Source organism: Odontesthes bonariensis, chromosome 13, assembly GCF_027942865.1.
Source record: "Odontesthes bonariensis isolate fOdoBon6 chromosome 13, fOdoBon6.hap1, whole genome shotgun sequence".
Taxonomy (NCBI): domain Eukaryota; kingdom Metazoa; phylum Chordata; class Actinopteri; order Atheriniformes; family Atherinopsidae; genus Odontesthes; species Odontesthes bonariensis.
In genome coordinates, this window is record NC_134518.1 from 27,577,277 (window position 1) to 27,601,862 (window position 24,586).

Sequence of the window (24,586 nt, forward strand, 5' to 3'; positions counted from 1 at the left end):
CAGCGACTATGGTGTTAAATCAGCAGGAGAGGTGGCGTGAGAGAGAGATGTGTGCGCTTCTGTGTGTTTGTGTGTTGGAGACCTATTTGTTTCTCCCCAGCATCCAGTGGCGTGAAAACCAAACAAAGAGGCTGGAGCCTAGTGACAAGAAAACAATCTTACAATTCCTGACAGCAATACAAACATCAAAGTTGTTTGTTCTGTTTCTGTTTGGAAGATGTCACCAAAAAAAAGTGCATTATGAAAAAAGAATGTCAACAAACAAAATTTCAAAAATTATGAAAAAAGAACAAAACCATGTGAGTTAAGAAAAGTTTGCACTCGGTCCTCACCCTTTCAGACCGTTCTCACCAATCGCCAGTGAGGCTCTGTCTGACTCAGCCAATCACTGGACATGCTGGGTGCACCCACGTCCTGTAACACTAGCCATAACATTCCAGCAGGTAAACTACAGCAGTTGCCTCTAAATGGACAATTAGCCAAGATTAAAGGCAACCTCCTCGTCTTTCTCCATTAACTTAATTAGGAGGAAAAGTCATCTCAAATGACCTCCGGCGCTTCAGCCTTCTTTCCCTCCCTCATTCCTCTCTTCGTCCTGCTTCTCATCCTCTGAATTAACCAGCATGTTGTATTTACAGTAACATGGAGGGTTTGGACTTTGCTTTTACATCTGGGAGTTCCTCTGAAGCATTTGGAGGCTAAGTACCTTGCACAAGGATAGCCTAATGGTACCTATGAACATACATAATTACCTCCCAGTCATCAGTGGTGCAGTTTGAATGGGAAACCTTCCAAGTCATAATTTGTTGACGATTAGACTCACACAGATGATTTTCTCTTTTTTAGTTCTTCACTTCCCAAAGCAACCTGTTTTTTTCCCAGCCCTTAGCTTAACTTTTTTTTTTTTAGGTGTTTATCTACCACAGTTATGCTGCTGCCTACGCTGCTCTGGATAAACATGTAGGGATTAAGTATCTTTCTCAAGGATACTTTGACTGGATAAAATCCCTCACAGGCTGGTGAGTCTGCACATTGACTTGCCTTCTTTCTTTCTTTTAAGCCTCCAAAAAACCCTTTTAGCCTTAATGTTTGGCTGCTGGTATCCTGCTGTGATGCAGGTTATGGAGTGCAGTGAGGACACCAGAGGAGCAGAGCAGCATTAATAGAAAGCAAGAAAAAGCTGAAAACTAAAAAAAAAAAAGACAGGGTTTTACATGCTTTGCCACTTTGACACAGGTTAGCTAGCTGAAATCTGGCAGCTGGATAGTCTTATTCAAGATTGTATTTGCTTATTTACCATAAAAGTTGATTTTACCTGAAATCCAAATATTTCTGCAATACAATGATAAATTCAAGCATGACCTTGGTCAACTGTTATCACAAGACAAGAAGAGGTTTGGGCCAGCCTGCTACTTTGAAATGTAGATTTCAGAATGTGCTTCAATTTGGTAACATTCCCCACCGTTGGTTACTGGTCATACCAGGGTGTAACTACAAAACCAATGTGTACAGAGAGGCGCAAAAGGGCATTTTACCGTTTAGGAATTTAACTTATTTATTATCAATTATTCTTAATTTCAAAAGTTACACAGTATTGCTTTAAACAGCAAAGTTAACTGTTTTGATTAATTGCTATTGAATATGCAGTAATAAACAATAATACAGAAAAGAAAGAAGCAGTGCTGCTAAGGCTGAACCTTAGCAAACCTCTCCAGGGCTAAAACTGCATCTTCTATCCTTACACTAAAGGAAAAGAAGGTAGGTCCATCCCTGAGCACCAAAACATCAAATATTTTGCACAGCGGTTCTCAGCAAATTACACAACAAAACAACAATAAGCGAAAAGTTGAAGAGGGACCAAACAAGCAGCTATGAGAAGAAAGTCACAGACTGCCAACAGAAACTGTGAAAAAAGGAGAAAATATCTGACCGCCCAGTTTACCACAGACTTTACACCGGAGAGGCCACATCATGCATTTCTGGACTTTTTAGGATGCACAAAGAAGGAACTCGACCCAGCCCCATCATTTGGAGCATCAGGTCAGTCACCTATAACATTGCCAAGAAAGAAACTTAATAACATTTTCAGTGTCCTTCAATCACAACAATGCCCTCAAATAGGAACTGGTTCACATGAAAGACGAAACACCCAAACACAAGCTGAACAACATTCTACATGCAGTCCAGTGCAGTGATGAGTGCCCAGACCTTCATTTTGGGGAAACTAAACGGCCACTTTACAAGAGAATGGCGCAACACAGGAGAACCAGCTTCTCCGATCAAGACTCAGTGGTCCACCTACATCTCAATCAGAACAGACACTCTTTTGAAGACAGTAGTGTACACATTTTGAAAAGGAAAGTCAGATGGTTTCAGAGAGGAGTCAAAGAGGCCCCTTTAGTTAAATGGGAATAAACTACTTTAAAAGGAAGAGATGGCATCAAATATCATCTAACCAGCTCTGATAATGCTGCCTTGACTTTTCTCTTCAGGCTTTAAAATCATTTACACCTTAGATCTTGTGACCAACATGTTGGTAAACAACTCACAGGTGACAATGACCTAGATGACCCAAACGGCGGGTGGGGCAAAAGTGACCTCAATGACTCTTTTATGACTTTAACAGATCTCTTAACATCTCAGCTAGAGCCTTCAAGCCTGAAATTCCCCAGCGTGGGACGCCGGGAAGCTCAAATGGGAGAGCAGGTGCCCAGTGGACAGAGGTCAAAAGTCCTCGTTGCAGCAGGTCCAGGTATGTGTCCCAGCCTGCAGCCCTTTGCTGCAAGTCATCTCCTTGCCTACTTTGTCATCCTCTCTCCACTGTAAATAAAGGCCACTACAACCCACAAATCCTTTTAAAAGAAAAACATCCTCTCAGCCTCATATGATGTATTTCAATTTATACCATGCTGGTTTAAATGGAAATACAAAACATTCTGTGGTATAAAGAATATGTTTCAATTAGTCACTGCACCCACGTCCTGTTTTTCTGGCAAAACTTTGAGAGATAAACAGTGGCTCAAGACTTTCGCACGGTAGCGTACACCCACATTCTAGTTTGAAATAACACTTTCCCATCTGTCAAACACAACAGGGTTGTGCATCTATTCTGGAAGAGGAAGCTTTTACGTTGTCTCACTCTCTAACAGTGTTGAGACACAGTCAAAGATCACCCACTACCTTATGTAATACTCATCATTAGAGGCCCCACAAGAACAATATTTGTGATAGAAAGGGGAAACGTCTCTTTAGTCTGACATAACTCTCATTTTCATCTTCCTTGCAGCGCCCTCAAACCAATCAAATGTAACCTGAACTGTTTTAATGGGGTAGAATAATGTTGCTTCATGAGTATCATTGGCAGTAAACCCAAACTGGTTCAAAACACACAGACGGTACATTCAGGGTCTTTGTATGCAACATGCACGCATGTGCTTTTACAAGCAAGTGCACTAAAAACATGCACACACATTCACAAACTCCAAAAGGAGAAAGCAAAGATAACAGGATGAGGCTCTGTCTGGGTCAGTTATCAGACACAAGACTAACAGCCATCAAGTCACTTAGCAAAGTAAACTTTCATGACACGGTGTGATGTGCATTCAGGCAGTAAAGCCCTCTGACCAAAGGCTTGCATTCTTTCATTTAAGTTAGCACGAATATGTGTATTTCAAACCAGAAAATCCTTGCCCTCTTAGCAAATGCATTTTCCTCAAATTTCAAGCTTACGGCGCGCAATAATGTGTGCCTGTGTGCATGTGCTGTGAGGCCACAGTCTCTGCAAACTGTGGAGGGACACAACCACAGACTGCACACAGTAAAACCCACAGACTCCAGTCAACAATCCATCTGTCAAACCATACCTATTTTGGTTTTCTCTCCCCTCTACCTTGGACCTCAAAAGGTCATACCATCTATTCCATCTATCTCATAGCCTTCATCCTGTTCCACCACTCTTCCAGCCATCAATCTCCCACCCTTCCCATGATCTCCTCTATACCGTTGGTTCATCTGTACTTCGGAGGCACTCCTCAGCCACACTTACAGCAATATCATAACATTATCCAATGAACACATCCTCTTCGGCTGATTTTTTATACTTTCTCCATCCCAGTAGGATTAAAGACTATGCTAAAAACTGTTATCCAATTTGATAGATCTTGTCCTTACCTCCACCCACCCCCCTCAAGAGCATGTCTTTTTTCCCCTTAATGCCAGTCCAGATTCTTCCCACTCCTCCAAACCTCAGACCGCACTGCTTTAATAGGAGGGTTAAGAGGTAATTCCTATCACACTGCCATCATTTAATATTTAACCAAGGCTGACAGAGAGGAAGGTTATGAACCCGAACCAGAAAGCCACTAGCAAACCTCCTTTTTTCCTCCTTCGTACTCCCCTACTGTTAATCACTCTATAACGTCTCTCTTCCTCTGACTTTTTGTCTTTTTCTCACATCGTCTAAATTTCTTTCTCTTCTGTCCTTCACTCTTATGTTCTATCTACTTTTCATTTCTTGCTTTTCACATTAGTGTCTCTTTCTAACTTTGCAAAACCTGGTGAGAAAAAGCCTTGAAAAATTGAAGAAAATAAGAGAAAAGTGGAAAGTAATTGCAGCAAGAGGGAACTCCAGACACTGTAATTTAGATTGTGCTGATGGCAAAGTAAGGATATAAAGAACATGAGATTTATAATGTTAAGTTTGGAACACTTTCACCCTTTCCACTCTCCTGAGTTGTCTGAGAGGTCTATGGGGATCCATATTTGACCGGTGATAAATAAGAGCTATCGAGACCAATTAGGGGTTTTATAGAAGAGTAAGCCAGGATGTGGAGAAAGTAAGACTGTCACTCAAGAAGAACAAGAAAAAGGGTTGGAAAAAAGAAATAACACGGTAGGAGTATGTGTAAATGTGTATGTGTATGTGAATGTCACTGTGTGTACCCGATATTTACATAAGGGGTATTGACTGTGTGTGATCCTGGAAGCCACAGTTGATGATTTGCCTTTAGCCAACAGTCTTCTTTGTTGTCTTCAGCAATATATCACACATCACCACAAATATAAGAAACACACAATCAGTCTGTCCAGATTTTTTAATTGATGTTTCACAGTAAGCACCCCACCAAGACGATTTCATCTTTCTGCGGCTTTTTGGCAAACACAATATATCATTCACTGAAAGGGCTACAGAAAATAAAAATCGATTCACTTGTCATTGTTAAGAAGCACCATAATAGAAACTGTATTTGCTGATCTTGTTATCCATACAACTTTGTTGAAACAAAAGTTGTGATGACAAGCAAAGGACAATGAAAACAAATTGTCTCCACATTGTCAACTTTACGTGAAATTAAAACCGCATTGTTTTATTTTTCATGGCAGTCAATCCAGTAGGTAGTTCCAGAGAATTTATGTAGACACAGGAAATGGCCTGAAGCCACAGAAGAAGATTTCATGCTTCTGTCTAATAGTCTAATAAACTTAAAACAAAAGATTTAGATACCCTGTTTTCACTGGAAAGATACTATTTATCTCGTGGGGCTGTAACAATTGTCCAGTTCCATATCTGAGGTTCAACTGAATTTCACAATCCAAACCTCAATTCGAGCCACCTGTTTCAGTTCAAACTTTGATCATCTTTTGCTTTTTCCTTCCTCATTTCACCAAATACATCACTTCCAATCATGAATTATGAACAAAGCCCTGTTTCCTGATGCTTTTTTTTTATTCCTTCACAAAGCTTAGCTTAGGAGACATATTTCTGATCCTGCCTCTTTTCTTTCTTTCTTCTTTTTTTTTTTTTTACACAATGCCCTAAGCTTTTAATGAAATGCCTGTGACATGCTTTGGTCAAAATGACACAGGCTTCTCTTCCTCAGATCTCTTTTGAGAACAGTTGTACTAGATAACCTGTGGAGCACTTTATTATAGTATGAGAGAGCAAAGAGGAAATAGCTTAAGAGCTCAAACCACAAACCAAACAAATATTGACTGGCAATTGTAGTCTCAAACATCTACATTTTCCTCATCTGCAGGTCAACCATGTACAGCTGATAGACTACTAATCCTTCTTTTAATCACAATCTCATTGTCATGTAATGTTTTAAACAGCCCAAATTGTTTAAACTTGCATAACAGAATGTAATATTCGCTTGTCAATAATCAACACTGAGCACATACGTATATAGGCTCCAAAAACTCACTTCTCTAGACTTCACTGTCACTCTGTACCTCTGTGTTGGTAAAGGTTTTAGTGACCAACATTAGGAACTGTTGCTTATATGGGCTGTATTTCACCTGATACATAAATCCTGACTCTCAAGCAAAACATCCCATTTTGCACTATATTTTGTATCGTCTTTTGTTTTTTTCACTTTTCTACTTTGCCAATTTTCAGCCTTTTATACTTTGCTCCAAGCTACATATGGTTACAATTAGAAGTTAAAAGTGCATGGTCAGGTTTATATTAGGGCTGTAGCGATACACGAATCTCTCAATACACGATATTCAGCCAACGATTCGATACGATTTGATACACTTACATCACTTTCTGAAAAAAAGGGACAGTGTGATTTGACATGAATCGTCGCTGATTGGACTGGTGGTCCATCCTTTGAAGCAGAAGGACAACACTGCCAGACAAACAGAAACAAACCTGAGAGCTATGCACTTTATATAACATTTTTATGAACTAATTTATCACTGTTTTGTAGAATGTGACCCCCTGGCATTGTATTGTATTATATTAATGCTCTGTGTTTTCACTAATTGGAACGTCTGACTTTTCAATAAAGTTTGCTTTAAAACAAATAAATAAATACAAATTAAAATAAATAAATAAATAAATCGATTATCGTGGCCGAAAAATCGATACTTTATCGGGAAACAAAATATCGATATATATCGCAGTATCGATAAAATTGCTCAGCCCTAGTTTACATGTTAGAAAATTCATGATTATTGTCATAAAACTATATTAAATTCTCACTGGTTACAGCTCTCGTCCTGCAATGGCACACTACCCTTCAAAAAACAACTGCCTACTGAAACTGTGTCACCGAATAATTCCTAACCCTGCGTTAGAACATTTTAGCAGGTGGGCAAACATACATACTACGCTGGTGAGATTGGGCCGCTCTTTGCCTAAGAGATTACAGGGTTTGCTTGGTTTTGTCATTCTGTCAATTTCTTGGTGACAAATGGTAAAAAATAAAACATTTGTCAAAAAGAGCCATCAGAATCATCTTCAACAGCCCTTTTTTTTTTTAGTGGAGAATCCATTTATTTTTGTCTTATCTTAAAACTTTGATAACAGAAAAAGACCTTGCACAGAAGATTATATCTTTTCAACAAAGAAGGGCTCCAGGACCTTCCAAGGCATTCTGTCTCATGGAACTATTTTACAAGAGAATGAGAGAATAGAGATGTTTAATGTCTCAGAGCTGGTATTCCCTATCCTGACATCTCACAGCACTCTTATACATGCACACAGACTCACACACACACATAAAAAAAAATAAAAATAAAAACTTATATAGCATTGCTAGAATCAATATGGTGTATATAGATACACCAGTGCATGATATATAAGCTCAGGAATGCTGGCAATAATCATTGGAGACATATGCAATCAAGAGCAAGTATCTATCAAGAAATGCACACAGTCAAACCGAGTATCAACAGCAGTTAGGTTTAAAAGGTGTTTCAACCTTCAACCCAAGCTGAGAGAGATTTTCTGATGATAAGAGAACCTGAGGAGAAAGAAAGACTTTGGATGAAGAGTGCAGAGAGAAAGAAAAAGAGACTGGGTGTATGGACCAATGGGAGTGTAACAGAGAAAGAGGGAGAAAATGTCTGGGAATGCGAGATGTGAAAGAGAATCGAAGGAGGGCAAGTGGGAGTCTTCACTGCATCAGCCTGACCTGCTCCTACACCCTGAATACTCTGGGAAAACTCTATATTCCCGAATAAAAATTCCACATCAGTCCAAGCAAAACATTCACTCCAGGCACACTTTCACCTCTTTAAACCCAGCACACACACACACACACGTACACACATCTGACACTCATAGTCTTTTCACCTCTCGACAGGAGCACAGAGCAGCACTGTGTCACCTGGCACAAGGTCTGAACCCTCAACCTGGATGAGGGTTCTGACATCGCACCACGGCCATGTTTTCAAAAGGATCACGTAACACATCAAAAGAGAGAGAAAGAATGACAGTGGAAGTGTCAGAAAAAGCCCGCGGAGGGAGAGGTAGGGAAAAGTAAAATTGTACTCACACTCGTCCCAGTTTGGGGTTTGATTGGAAGAGAAGCTCTGGAAGAAACTGGAGCTTGTTTCTGTTCAGACGTCTACAGTAAGAGATAGAAGGAGAAAAATAATATAACTGCTGATTATGAACAAAAAAAGGGCAAAAACACACTTCAGTACGTCAGTCACACACATGCCTTTGTGTTGACTCAACAATCGACTGAATTACCTTGAAGGTCAGTAGGTTCAAACTCATGAGAAAGTCCGTGGTTTCCTGTGGCCTACAGGTTATCACATGTGTGTCAGTTACAGGTTATCAGTCTCTAAGCACTCTAAAGCCAGTTATCACTGCTATCCTTGCAACATAAAAAGCAAGCTTGTGCTACTAGAGTTTGCTGGTCATCTCAACAAATTAAATGTAATCTGCTCAAATTGCATTATTCTAAGTTATTCTATGTTCTAACTGCGCGTTTTAGCAAAAAGCGAAAGCTATTTTGTCAGTTTATAGAAAAAGAAAAACAAAGTGTTATAAAAGGTCCAGGAGCATGTAATGGAATTAAACTGGCTTAGCTTTATCTTACTGACCTAATTTATTTCTGATAGGACAGAAAGGAAAAAATGCAAGAGCTTTGCCAAAGAATCTAAACTCTGTTTATAGTTCTCATTTGAAAACTGATAACTTATTCATTCTGTGTTGGACCACTCTATGTCCAGCATGCATGTGGCAAACAAATGTATGTTAATGTACGTGGAAAAATGCTGCAGTGAAAAGAAAAAAATCCAAATTGGAAAAAAAAACAATCTGTAGCCACATAAAAACTGCTAATGTATTTTAAAATACAAAACATTACATGAAATGGAAAGAAAACTGACTGCAAAGACTTGTAAAGATTAGCCAAAATATCAAATATAACATTTTTTATATGTTATTATTATTCGAAAGGTAAACCCATTTGGATTTTGAAGACTGGATATGTATGGGAGAAAAACTATATCTGAATAAATTAGGTATATGCCTATGAAAAGAGCATTGTAGAGAGACTGAGCTGTTCAGAAGTAAAGATGAGGAAATGCTCCAATAGTCCAAGAGTTAAAGAACAATCCAGTTAAGTTCAAGGTATTTATGTATTTTATCATCTTTGGTGCAAAATGTCATTAAATGATTTAGAGAATTTGGAGAAATCTTTAATGAAACACTTATTATACTGTATCGAGTATCTTCATTTAAACAAAAAAAAAGACAGTTGTAAAGTAATTTTTCTTACTGTGCAGTATGCGTGCTTCTAAACTGATAAACTCACTCAACTCGCATGCCCAGTATCTCTATATCTTAAATGCATATTACTGGTTTTGCCTAAATATGTGGAATGGAACATGAAATGCACACATAGAAATGATTTACAACAGAATGAGAAGCAGAAGAAGAAAACGAGACTGAAGGAATGGTGGTGACCAAAAGAAAAATGTATGTGAAAAGAAAGTCAAAAAATGGAGTGTGTTGGGGTGAGAGATGTGTCTCCCTCAGTGTGTATGTGAGCAGAAGTAAGGTGGGGCTGGCTGAAGCTGATAGATGAGGACAGTGTGAGCAGAGGGAGTGAAAGTGTTATCAGGCTACCAAAGCATTTGGCTGAGAAATGAGGCGTGGACAGGAAAAAGAAGAGAAAAACGAGGGTGGAGGGTTACAGGGTCACAAAGTAGAATTTGTGCAGGAGAAGACACAGACACAAACCTTTAACCCCTCTGATAATAAGACCCTAACTTTTACATCCGCGTGCACCAAAAGAAAGAGACATGCAGTCCAAAAAGAGATGTCCAGAACTTGAAATAATTGACCACTGCTTCTCGAATATAACTGTGAGCATGCAAGTTAACATGATCAGGTACAATTACAGATGTCTATCTTTCTGACACTTGTTCGCAGCAGATACTTAATTTGAGGAGGAGAATCCTTTCTGTATTTTCAGCTACTAATGATGACTTCTCACAACAGAAATGGTTTGTAGATACTCCTCAGCCAGATCTTCTATTTAATACCCATCAATTATAATCATATACAGCCCTAAAAATAGCATTTAATCATTTCAGATATCTTATTTTCATGACTTTATGACTTTATACTACATCACTTGATATAGATTATTTTTCTCACCCTGGGGGGTGACTTGTTAAGCTCCATGTTTTTCACATTGTGACTCCATAAATCACACAGACTCAGCACCAGGACCTCTCACCCCTAACCTTTCACCCTGGCAGGCAAAACATCAGGGAACTGTCAACTTAGCATTTTAAAAACCATTTCACTATCAGTTGAGTAAAAGGTGATATTTAACAACCCCATTATTACTATCACTACACAGCATTAAAGGGTAAAATGTCTTCCCCATCGGATGACATTTTGATTCATAGGGGATGTCCGTCTGTACTTCAATACTTTAAATGCATAAACACAGTGGTGCTGAGGAGTTTGTGAACTCTTTAAGATATACCACAGTTTGCATGAATATGATCTAAAACACCATTTGATTCGTCCAGCAGCCCTAAAGATAGACTAATCTATGAGACAGAGATCTCCACAAGACTGACAAGACTGTGATCACAAAATGATGGTGACTTGTGAATGAGATGTAACAGCGTTTAGCATCAAATATATCAACATTTGAAAAACTAAAGACTTTTCCTAGTGGAAAAGATATTTTGACTGCTGACTACCTTCTACAAGAGTTTGATTTGACTAACTAGGTCCACTACATTTATTTGGTCAAAGATAACCCAAAAAAAACGTTGGTTCATCCAATGTTTCCCTCAAGCTTCACGGATGAATCTGTGTCACACACCGCTTGGTATATCTGGTTAAAAAGTAAATAAAGACCCCAATAAAATATATTCGGTTTGTGATTGGTGAATTATGTGACTATCTGCTTTGAGTGTGTGGGTTGACCGCCTTAGGCAGCAGTAACTACAAATAAATGCCTCTTGTAATTGTTAATCAGTCCTGCATATCAGATTGGAGAAATTTTGGCCAATTTCTCTCTACAGAACAACTCAAGTGTGGGATGTTGGTGGGCTGCCTCCCACGCAATGTTTAAGTTATTCCACATAATTTAATCTTCCATTCCAAAACATCAAATCTATTTCTTTATCCAGTTGTTGGTAAAAAAATAAACTGTAAAAACAAGTTTTTAGCTATAATTAAAGGTAGGGTAGGAGATCCTGGATTTTGAGTCCAGCGAAGCTGCATTTTGAAAATACACCGGTAAAAAGTCCCAACCCTTTTCTTCACTTTCCCCCCGAAGGCACGCCTCTAGAGTACATGAACGCGCACGAGCACGAAGGTGCATGAGCGCTGTTCTGACAGCAAGCATCGATCGTTGCCGTATTTAGTATTTAGTATATGCTAACTATACGTTTAATAATGCTAGGTGCTAGCCAAGCTGGCTCTAGTTTAGCTTCCTGCCAAGCTTCTGGACGCGTAATTCGTTCACGGAGCAGGGTACGCACACAGGGGGAAGGAGGGGGAGGGAGGAGCAGATTGCAGTTTGATAGACGGCATCAGAATTCAATCATTGTGAACGGTCCGTGAATTGGTTGCAATGGGGGTGTGAAGAGTATTTTAAGCAATATGTAAAAAAATGTTCCAGAAAAAGATCCCCTACCCCACCTTTAAGGTATGAATGACTTTTTACATGAATCTCATTTGGTTTTCTAGTGAATTCAGTCAACTTCAGTTCAAACTTCTGGATAAACTTGATGTGTTTGCTTGAAACCAATTAAAGCATTTCACTTAAATTGGTTCTTATTTCAGTGTTTTCTTTTTGCATATCTTTTGAGATTTAATTCACAGATATCCTAACATTTTTCATGACAGCATAATTTCAGAAATCAAGCTTCTCCAGGTGATCTGTAGCAAACTGCAGATGGGCAGTTATGTCCTTTTTAGTGAACATTGGCTGTTTATTTGCAGCACCATAATACATATCAATTTGTCAATTGTTTTTAGGTGTTCTCCTGATGTTGGCTTCATGAACATTAACATGAACCAATGTGAGCAGGGTCTTAAGTCTATCAAAAGTCACTCCAAGGTCAATTTACATCAATGATAATAGTTTTACAATACACCTATTATATGCCTTGTCATTAGAATTACCTTTGTACACAATTTGATAAGGAATTGTTGGATTCCAAACTACTTTTTAAAGCTTCTAAGGGCATTCTGTTTCTAATAAGGTTAAACATACAGGCACTTTTGCCACTCACTGATATGAATATATTACTTTTATGTTTAATTTGTTAAATTAATGTCTTTTTATCTACTTTTTAAACTTGTCTGATTATGTTAAATAAATCTACAAATGATTCACAAACTTGTAAGAACCACTATATGTTGACATTACTTAGATAAATAAAAGGCCATGTGAGGTTTGACACACAACTGTTTTGACCGCCAATTTCCTTCACCTCTCCAACCTCTGACCCTGGCTGACACAGTCTATTAGGCAGCCTTTTAACATTAAAGCAGTCCATCCCCTCATTCTTCCACAATCAGATGTGCAATCTCCATTTAGAGACAAGATACACATGTTGCTGTCACTCACCTTCTCTCTTTTGTCAAGTGTGGCTGCTGAAGTCGACAATAAACCGACGGACAAAGCAGTCAGTTTATTGTAGACTTCAGCACACATTTCCTTGCTTTTATTTCTGTTGTAAAGCTTAAACTGCTTCCTGTCTTCCAAAGACAAAGATCTGCCAATCAAACTAATCTTGCAAGAAAAAAAAAGTACTTTTGCTGTCACAAAAAGAACCAAATTACTTAAAGTTGTGTTCATGAGTCTCTGAGGTGGGAAAATGAAGGTTTAGAAAGCTAATAAATAAGAGATTAATATCAACAACCAAGTAATAGTCTGCCTTGTTATCTCATGCAAAAGAATCATCTTCCAGAAAAGCTGTCCACCCTTACTCCCTCCAACACAAAGTCATAAACATGGTGATGCGTGCGTAGGAGGTGTTGTATTGTACACTGACACCTCAATTCTGTTGACTAAAGCCTTCGTGTGAGCCAAGAGATGCAGTAACACACACACAAATAAGGAAGAAGGTGGTACCGATGGGAGATTCCAAGGTGGTGTGTGAAGTGAAGTGAATTTGTTGGTTACCAATCAGATGCACTCTGTGTGAATTTGCTTTACAGGGCAGACAGGCAGGAGCAGTAAATCTTGGATGTTTACACTTGCTGCCAAATGGGAAAACTGCAGAGGAAGTGAAATATCTGTGTGTCTTTTTGTGCTGAAAAAATGTCCATGTTTGCACATTGTGTATGTATGTCCAGCTTGGTGGTTTTTGTTACTTGCATCAGCTGTTGGGCTTACAATGTCCCTTTTATTTCTTTATTTTTGCAACCACACCATAAGTATCAGTGTAAAACAAACTTACAGTCTCTCCAGCAGTCTTAGGTCTTGGAAGGCTCCTCTCTCGACGACACTGATTTGGTTGTCCTCCAGATGACTAGAAAAATAGATAAATAATAAAGAGCCAAAGAGAGAGAAAACAGCATCATTTGTAGTTACAATCGTCATTTCAGTCTCCATATCCGTAGCTTTACCCATTCACTATGAGCATGCCTTCATAATTGTTTAGTCTAAATATCAAACTATGACTTGAAACAGCAGAAAAGTCTCATTCTCTGGCCCACGCAAAGAGCTAGAAAGACACTTGCACTTGTTCTGTAAACACATAATCAGTCCACTAAAGAGATTGATCTGGCATGAAACAAAAGTTTTTAAAAGTTTATGACACCCAGCATTTGACAAATGTTACAATATAGCAAGCCAAAACAAATAATCAACAACCCTTCCTCTTCCATTCTCTTCGTCTTGCATTTGGCCCTCCCAAAGTAACACTTTTTTTTCTTTTCCCTTCCCTGCTCTGTGTGTGTGTGTTATGTTTTGAGGGCAAACTAAGGTTTTCCAGATGGGTCAGAGAAAGCAGAGAGAAAAACATCTCAACTGAAATTTGTGTGTATATTTTCTGTCTGAGGATGTTAAGAGTTACATCTCCTGAGAAGGAGAAGAAGAGAGGGTGAACCACAGGAAAAACTGGCTGATATAAAACCAGAGAAAAGAAAAGGTAAAAAGATGAGGCAGAGAAAGCGACAGCCGAGATGAAAAAGAGGGGGAATGCAAAAAAAAAACAGGGGCAGAGTAAGAGAAAAATAAAGGTAAAGAGAAAGCCAAAGAAGATTAAAACAGTTGTATCGCAAAGAGATAGTATCTGGCCTGACATGTGGACTTTGAAATGTTTTAGCATTATCTTTTTTTAATTATTCTCTCGAAGAAAATGTTTAGACATGCAGCTGCCTTTCAACCATTAATCAATGGTTTGTCATACTAACTTGTAACGCACGCACACACACAGAGTGAACAGACTCCAATCAGCCAAAACATTAAAACCACTGACAGGTGAGCAACATTGTTCATCCTGTTGCAGCGGAATGATCTGCTGGGAAAACCCTCAAAGAACAGGACTGAGTACCATCTGTTCTGACCACCACTGTCTCCAGCCACAAAAACTGGCGCTTACATTAGAACCACCTCTTTCTTGGGCCAGGACAAAGAAATGCTTATGTCGGATGCTGGGGGCAGGGTTTATGGAACCGCCATGTTTAAAAAAGCACATTTAGTCGGAGCTTTAGTGCTTCTTAGTCGGAGCGATAAAAAAAATTGAGCTTCAACATGGATGTGAAGTCAAAACAATAGTGAAAGAAGATGAGCTCATTGATCCTCTCATTTTCCCGCTGTTTATGTTTTAATATCATCAGTCGCGTCTGTGAAACACAAGCCATTGCACTGCTTGAAGTACGCTTCAGAGCTGAATTTATCAACCACATTTGTTGTTACATTTGCACATTTTTGGTTTTGATATCGCCAGCTGGCGTTTACAGATCCCCCTTGAAACAGCTTTTATAAATCCCATGCAGCATCGTTAATAAACTTAACTCGTGATTTCAACATGCTGGTGGTTGGGAAAAATGAGACAAACACTGTGACTTGCAAAGATAAGCCAGAAAAGTTTAGCGTGACATAATGACATGACTGTGTGATGGCTCTGAAGCTGCTGAAAAACAAACCAGTTCTTAGTTGTTTTTTTATAGATCCTTCTTAGAACTGGCTCTAACACCAGCCCTAAAGCAAGACTGGAACCACTTAAGGTCGAAAAGGGGTGAAAGACCCCTGTCTCAAAACCCACAGGGCCCAAAAGATCTGTGTCTATCACCGCAGTACGAAACCCTAAGATGTTGTTTATCCATAGCCTGACTACCTGTTACCAAAAAAAAAAAACTTTTAGAGTTGTGTTCTTGATATTTTGTGTGAGTTGTTATAGAAACAAATTACAATTTTTCAAATAATTACTCAGAATGTTTTGTGAAAATGATCAGTTGTGTACAACAAGAATGGTTTAAGTCCTTTTCATACAGAAACTCTCACACTTGCAAACAGACAACTATTAAAGCTCATTTGTCCAAATGACTGCTCAATGCTGATTTATTGAATAAGTTTAGAAATCCAAGGAATATTAAGCCAAACACATGGAGTGGGGAGTCAATGTTGGCAAATTGCTCTGATGAAGTATTCTTTTTTATTCTTTGGGCGCGAATCAACATGTTTTATTGTATTTTTTTTATTATTTCATTAAGCACAAACATATTTTTAAAGCTGGTTCCAATAACTTTTTTTTCATTTTTTTTAAAAGTCAATTTGTCAGACAGAAATTATAACAAAAAACACAGAACAGCCTATTTTTTAGGAGCAGCTCACCAATTGTAAAGTGCTTTTATCTTAGGTTGCAGGCTTGTTGTGAGCTGTGTTAGCCGGTGCTAAGGTGTGTGGGAGCACTTTTTTTTTGAGGCTCTAGAATGAAGCAATCCCCAGCACAAAGCCAGTGTTTTTTCTGCCAAAAAATAAAACCACTATGTGGACACATGCCTTGAGCTGACAAGAAAGCGCACTCCTCCACATACGACTGGGCGAAAAACTGTGGTACAGGTAACTTGGACAGGTCACGCCCAAGCCTTTTTTCACAAATTTAAACAAGGCAATTGAGTTCCACATAAAAACCTAATGAGTACTTCAGTTGCCCACACTCCAGCTTCAAGTTGTTGTATAATTCAGCTGACAAACAAACAACGATCACACATCTACAAACTGGCTCTTGGGTTGGTGGAGAAAATAAAGCAAGCAGAAATGGATAGATGCAAATACATCCTGTATGTAAATTATTGTGTATATTCCCATGACAATCTGCGATCAATCATAATCTACTGCAAAACCATGATGAATCCCATGTGTTTATAAAAAGTGTCTTTGCATTTCCTGCATCCTTACAGAAACCCTGCAAATTATGGGAAAAGCTAAGTCATACATAACTTTGAATAAGTATCAAAGTTTATTTGTCCAAATGACTGCTCAACCAAATGCTGATTTATCGAATGAAGTTTAGAAATTCAAGGGATAGTAAGCCAAAAACATGGAATGGAGGAGTCAAAGTTGGCATATTGCTCTGATGAGGCACTGTTTTTTTATAGTATTTCGTATCAGGCATTAGTCATACACGGAGATGGAGAAAGATGGGGAAAAGGAGCACAAAAACGTTTTGAATTAAGGTTTGTGGGGAATGCCCTAATAACTCTTTGGGTCAGCCATATTAAAAAGTATTTGTAACTATTATAAAAAAAAGCACAATGATAACATGCTACCTTTTCTCAAACTGGTCTCTCCAGAAAAGACTCCAGGGGATATTAACTTTACTTGTTTACATGCAATGGGTGAGACTGCATTAACTTTCTAGCCAACTGTTTAATATCAAGCTCAAGTTTTCACCTACATCTGAATTTGTTCGGAATTATTCAATTTCACCACAGTCTGGAAGAAATCTTGCAAAGTGTGACTGCCAAAGACATTACGCTAAGTGTCGCCCATGTGGTGTGCATGCAGAGACGAGCGGTGTCTAACTGCACTGGATTAAAAATATTCAGACAGCTAGATAAAGTTACATGTTTTTGGATAAACACAAAGGGAAGTTAAATATGTTATCAGATCACAGAGAGTGGTCTGAAAAAAAAGTGCTTTTATGAGGTCAGATAAGGCGATGGAAGACTTAAAACACCATCAAGTCCAATTTCCATGTTTTAATATTTGTACTCTGTGATCATGGAGGATGTTAATGCACAACCAGATCATTGAGCTGTTTAGATTTTTGAACAATCTGATTATATCTAAGTATCTCTACTGGGTGAATTAACAGTAATTGCTACCTTGTGCATCAGAGCGGCATTTAGAAACAATATTTTTTTTCCTCACCCTACCCTGAGAAGAATGTTAAGTGTCAAACTATGAACAAAGTTTTCCCATGGGGGGCACAAGTGGCTGAAATGACCCGGAATCCCCAAACTAGGCACTTATGTTTTTGTGTGTGAGAGGGAGAAACTCTGGTGAATAACAGTAATGCCTATTTGGCTAAAGATAAGGGTAAAAGCTACCATGTCGCTTTGTTCGTCTCTTGATACAAAGAGTGGGTTTATATGTGTGTGAAAGCTAGAGAGAGCGTGTGCACACGGTGTAAACACATCTGTGGGTGTGCTTTCGTGTGCTTTCTCAGACTATCTCCTCTTTCCCAAGCCATCTCCTCCCAATTTCTCTTAGAGCTTTAGAGCAGGGAAATGTCACAGCAGTTTATCACCAACCACATGTAACAAGCTGCTTGCCCACCACACACACAAACGCACACACACAGAACACAAAAAAATCATATTGTACTTTTCTCCGTTTTATTAAAGATGTGAGCACGGACAGAACCTCAAACATAAACCGAAATTAGTTCCTAGATCCACTAAAAACATGGTTTCGGTTAAACAAATGCACTCACAAAATGCAAAAACGCATTTGAAGAAACTCCTTTCCACTCCTCAGTGCAGTTTGTACTGGGAGTGTATTTTTATCTGCCAGTCTGGTTAAAACAGAGTGAGGAGGGAAGTTGCATGCAGCCAACAGTGATTATAGTTATTAAAGCCCTCACACACACATGAACACACACACACACAAACATTTTAGCCACTTGAGGCAAAAGAGTGAGTCTGTGAAGTCAATTAGGACAACTGCTGGGAGATGAGCAGTTACACTTTAAGGAGTGAACACATTTAAGTGATCAGTTTCTGAAACTGACTTTTTGACTCATCGGCCAAAGAGACAAAAATAAAAACTGTCAAAATAACAATTTGCCTTTTTGTGTCACAGATACTGTTTTTTCCTAACACAGGATTTCCATCATGTTTCATGAGATAGGGTAAAAAGACAAATTGCCACAGCAAATTTGAAGCAAAATAATAGTTGGAGCATAAGCACAAAACATTTTAATCTTAATTTTTCACGTATTCCATGCAATAGATTAGCTCCTGTGTTGTTGCTCAGTTTGGGTTTTGTTTCGATGGTTTGGACAGCTTGGTTTCGAAAAAACCTGTCCGAGACTGAGCCAACCAGAGACAGAGAAAAGTCTTAGTAGAATACTGAGGGGATAAATAAATATGTGTTCCTCAACGTCCAACACAGACAGCAGAGGACAGGTGCAGTGCACTGGTAAGTAATACCAAAACACAGCAGGGACTCTCAAATTCACTCACTACTCTATATGGAAAATGTACATGGATTTGACCATTTGTGGTCATTCATGTCGAACTCTGTAAACCATAGAATACAGAAATGTTATCCTTTGAATAAGCATTCAGTTAATATCATAACTGACATGTTTACATGTTTAGTCTGCTATAAACAAATTACTTTTGAAAGTAATATTAGCTAGAAATGGAGGATTGTTCAGTTTGACTCAATTGTTTTAGCTACTTTTGCTAAGGTCAATATCTCAGCCACCTGAAACCATCTGAGTGTGGTACAAAGATGGTCAGATTTCTCCAAACATGCATCAAAGACAATTTGTGGACAGATATCAGAAAGGATGGAATAATCAGATTTCAAGTGAAAATTTGGGTCAGGCTGCACATGCATTTTTTTTAGTTAGTCTTTTTAGTTAGTCTATATATTTAAAAAAAACTTCACTCAAGCTTGCAAGAACTGATTCAAGACCAAGTTGAAAAAAACATGATTGATTGATCTTTAAATCTTTAAATATCAGAATTCAATGTTTGAATTCATAGTCTCGTACTAAATGTAGCACTCCATAGGAATCATTCTTAAAGACATGGGATATAGTGGTGAACCTTGAGTTGAGATACCTCTTCTTTTACTGGTTCATATTAACAATGATTCCTGATGTCGTGCTAACAATTGTCCAGAATTTGGCATATTATCATACTGTAACAAGTTCAACATCGTGTGGTCATTTCTCTTGTTTAATAAATGTGAGTCTTGCTGCTTGTTACTAGCATGTAAGCACACAATTACTCTATTACTTAACCTTGTAAATATCCAGTAATTGCGGAATTCAACTGCTTGGATAGGAGACTTGCATTCTCTCCTGCCCTAAAAGCCCTCATTAGGATGGGAAACTTTATTTTATAGAGACTCGTTTCCCCTATAGGCACATACTGGCCCATTAGATAAATATAGCATTTGTTTAATTGCTCCAGCATGGCAGTTTTTTGTTAATGGGAGTCCTTGTAAAGACACAAATATAGGTCACAACAAGGTAATAAAGAGAAGGAAAAGGCACACAAGACCTGCTGGTGCTTTACCTGAGAAATTTACCCTCATACCTGATTCCAGAAAACCTCAAACCCTAAATAAGTTGTTCGCCAGTCATCTAAATGCCAGACTCCGCCATAAATTAAAGAAATTGTGTCTTCATGAGTAACATAGATCCACTCCAAGTGAATTTTCCAGCATTGTAACAATGCAACATTGTCACTTCTTGGCTCTGTATGAACTAAACCAATTTGGAATTTTTATTAATTTCATTTCATTGGATCTAAATTTTTATAACAATGATTGGATTGGATTCAGGGGCTTGCACGGTGTGGTGGTTAGCATTGTCACCTCACAGTAAGAGGGTTCCAGGTTCAATTCTCGACTGGGGCCATTCTGTGTGTAGTTTGCATGTTCTCCCCGTGTATGTGTGGGTTCTCTCCGGGTACTCCAGCTTCCTCCCACCAAAACAACAAATCCAAAAACATGCATGTTAGGTTAAGTGGTGACTTTAAATTTTCCCTAGGAGTGATCATGCATGGTTGTGTGTCTCATTTGTCTCTGTGTGGCGCTGTGATGGACTGGCAACCCGCACAGGGTACCCTGCCTCTCGCCCAATGGCAGCTGGGATAGGCTCCAGCCCACCCTGCGACCCTAAATTGGATTAAGCGTGTATAGAAAATGTATTTGTTGTGATTTGGAGCTATATAAATTAAGCTAACCTCTTTCTTTATACTTGCACATTTGTTTAAAGCTAATGCATTTTTAGTTCTGGTAAAGGTTGAAATATATAGATCTTTTTATCCTACTGTACATCATTCGTGTTTAAAGTGACTAATACCTGTTTAACTGATCAAGAACAAATGGTTTTAAAAATTGGTTTTCAAGTGGTAAATACCAGAATTCATTTTACATCTCCCAATGTTTGAAAGTCCTGAATTCAGCAGGACTTAAACATGTATACCACAAAATGTTTGATTATAGAAAGATAGAAAGAAACTTACAGAATCCTGAGGTTCTTGAGGCCAGAAAAGTCCACTTTAGTAATTCTGGTGATGTTGTTTCTGTTCAAATCCCTACAGAGAAAAACACAGATGTTACAGATCAGACTTGAAGTATCTACTCAGGTAATTAATGAGACTGAATTTGAAGTGAACATAATTCAGATGATAATACAACTTTATAGTTGAGCATATAGTATAACTATAAAACAAATGCAAAAAGGCATATGAAAATCTGTGTACACCCACTGAGTACATGTGTGTTTGGCTGCATTTTTCTGTTGTCTTCTCAGCCAAATTTGTGAATGTGGCAGTAAGGCAGAGCGTGAGAATGCCCCACAGCATAGGACCCCACACACATCCATACAAGCAGACATACAAACAAACAAAAACAAACAATCCTACTGTACAAGCACCAAGAACATTTTGCGCTGCAGTGAACTATTATGAAGCAAAATTTCACGAAAAAAAAAAAATAGAAAGTGGGATTAAATTATTTTCTCTTTCCATCTTCAAAGTTAAAAGCTTATCAAGTTTCCTGGCTGTCATTCAATCTGTTTTAACTACGGGTGCACAATGTAAACACAATACTATTTGACTTGACAGTCGGTGTGTGCGTGGGTGTGTGTGTGTGTGGGTGTGTGTATCAGGGCATAGACTGGATCCCTTTAAACAAGTATGCTGTTTATTGAAACGCTGTCGCATGGGAGGAATTAAGGCATTCAAGAAAAAACACACACACATAGTGAGGGTACAAACAACACACACCATTTACTCTCTTATTTCACACACATATCCTCCCCTTTCACTTTGAGATAAACACACGCTCTCACACACACACACACACACACATGCACATACACAAACAGAGTCTGGTTTTGCCAAAGGAGTCAGTGTGTGTGTTTTTCATAATGCACCTAAACATTTATAAATCTGATTTAAGACCATATTAGGTTTCAAAAGGCTTCCCCATGCTGCCATGCCAAGACCGCTAATAAGAGCCATATCATGGCCTAAGACAGGGAGGGCTGTTTTAGGTCAGACCTGTCCTTCCCCAAAGTACAAAACTGGGTCCAGGGCCCACCAGGGTGTCCTTGAAAGGGCTCCAGTATAATGAATAGTTTTAATATCTCATCTTATACAATGGAAGGTCGTATAAATGACTGCTGATTAATGATTCCAACCCAGTACAACAAAAGTACGGAGGGAAAGCTGGCCTCAATCATGACTTTTCAGGATAAAGTCCCCTTAAAGGAGAAGTTCCTTTTTTTTTAAAACCTGGACCTTATTTCTGGCATGAAATACGTTCATCTACTCACCGATAACAGTTTGGTGAAAGTCGGAGTCCTTCGGACGCTATTTAGATCCGCGTATATCCATATAACAGGAGTGAATGGGGGCATCGGCCGATATATACGCGGGTTTTAAAAAAAACGAACTTCTCCTTTAAAGTAGAGTTTATATTTGAGATTCTTGATATGTGAAAGGGAAGGGAAGCAAAAAAATGTCCACACAAAATCTGTAAAAGGTCTAAATGATGGATGTAAAATAAAACATCAAAACAACGCGAAGGCATTGTTTATAAAACTGGATTAAATGATAATAATCAGGAACAGAAAGTTTGTCAATACACTGACAGATTCTGAAATGACTGAGACTCAAACTAAAAAAATTGCTGAGGCAAGATGATTTTACATTCAGAGATAAACTCAAACCATCTAGTCATACAAGTGTTTAGAAGCATCAATAATGAATGAAGACAGTGAGCTCCTACACCATCATTCCAACTGGATGCTGCTGGTTCTCATCATAAGGTTTTACAGTGTGTGTAATTGCCAGTATCTTAAAAAGCAAAGCCCGAGAAACTACTTCATAAGCCTTCTGGATGCAGACAAAAACTTGTAACATGAACAATTCATCATTAAGAACTTGAGGAAAATGCTGCTTCCTGGAATAAAATAAAAGCTTTGTTTGTGTTAATGAGTAATTCCAGGTATCTGCTCACTTGTTCGTAACTGAGGCAGCATCCAATACGAAAACTTCCATTCTCCACCTCTTCACTCAAACCATCCACTCCTCCCTGGATTACCCCTCTGCAGTTTGTTTTTCCTTATCTTTTTACATTTGGCCACAATCTTTCAGTTTTTTTTTCCCTCCCTTTTTTCTTCATCTATCTTAAATCTCCACCCAGTCATTGCTCTCTAAAGTCGGTCTGTCAGTCCTTCACAGCCAGCTTCACCTCATGTTCCCAGGCCTCCTTTCCACTTGCTGTATTTCTCTCTAATCTCCCCTTTTTAGAGTGTCTCTCCTTCTTTCAATCTTTCATGCCTTATCGTTCACCGTTTCACAGTTGACTAAACACTTTTCTACGGTTTCATCTGTTTTCCTCTCCACCCATAATCTTTCACTCTTTTATCTCAATCTTTCACTCTTTTACAGTTGGCTACATTTTTCTTTCCCTTTGCTTTTTTCTCTTCCCGCCTCTAATCTCTCCATCCTTATCTTCATCTTTCTGTTTTTCACCGTGGAAACCGCTGCTCTCACCAGGGAGACCACGCTGCAGTCAAACAAACAGTGAGGACACAGTTCCAGGTAAAGCACAATAGCATCATCCTATCTAACATCGGCACATAAAAAGAGAGTTGAGGCCTCTGCCAGAGCAAAACAAGATGTGGTTTAAAATTAAACATATAAACTTGTCAAATAAATAGCACATCAATTGATAGTGATGTGAAAAACACCAAAAAGTATGACCTCATTGTGAAGCAGACAGCCAGTAACATAAAAGTTGTCATCTAATAAACTTTAAATCACAATTTACCCCTCTTTCACAACCAATAGTATGGTCGATTCAATGTACTATTATAACATACTTTAAGAATTTACCATTGCAACCTATGCACAGTGCAGTGTTTTCTGAACTTCAAAAAGCTTGCTTTTTCTCAAACACATGTAATGCTGAGAAATGTAATATTATAATTGTCTCACTTTATGTATGTTAGAATGAAACAGGTAATTACTCTTCAGCTGTCAACCACTCAGGTAAGTAAGCCAGTGATTATGAGGCACTATGAAGCAACTGCCACCAAAAGGCTAATATAAGACTTCAGCGCTCTTCACTACCTACAACGTGAGTTAGCAATTCTACTCTGAACACCTGAGAAGCTTTGAAGTTTGCACTAAAATAAGAACATATCCTAAACAATCAGGTATCTGCCTCATTGAGAAATTCTGAAGAAATTCAACAAAAGGTTGTCTGAAAGTGAAGTCAGCTACCATTACACATTTCACTAATGTAATTAAACCAGAAAGAGCTCATTTGCACCCGCCTTAAAAAGCTTGATTTGACTTGAGAGATCATGCAGAGAAAAAAATAGGCTTACAGTGGATTTCAACGATTATAATAAAACTAGTGAGGCAGCCATGCTTATGCACCTGGACTCTTAAAGTTTGGGTGTCCACCCCATCCTGCAGTAAAGCTTAACCTAGCTTCAAATTTAACTGACCAGCTGGCAGTCAGACAGCTAACAAGGGACTTTAATACCAAAGCCCAAACCACTGTTTGTTTCCATTACAAGCGGAGGTAAGGCGTGCATGTGTGCATGTGTTTCCGACAAGGATTGAGAAAAGAATGCAAACGGCAGG

General features: G+C 38.6%; 1 protein-coding gene across 1 annotated transcript in view; it reads right to left on the reverse strand.

Annotated features, from left to right (window-relative positions):
* Positions 1-24,586, reverse strand: part of slit3 (slit homolog 3 (Drosophila)) — a 256,161-nt gene that overhangs the window by 218,754 nt on the left and 12,821 nt on the right. Inside the window, exons 2-4 of the mRNA XM_075481822.1 lie at positions 20,945-21,016; positions 13,684-13,755; positions 8,286-8,357 (exon numbers count right to left, since the gene is read on the reverse strand). Coding sequence (XP_075337937.1) covers positions 8,286-8,357; positions 13,684-13,755; positions 20,945-21,016 — 216 coding nt within the window. The remainder of the gene's footprint in view (positions 1-8,285; positions 8,358-13,683; positions 13,756-20,944; positions 21,017-24,586) is intronic.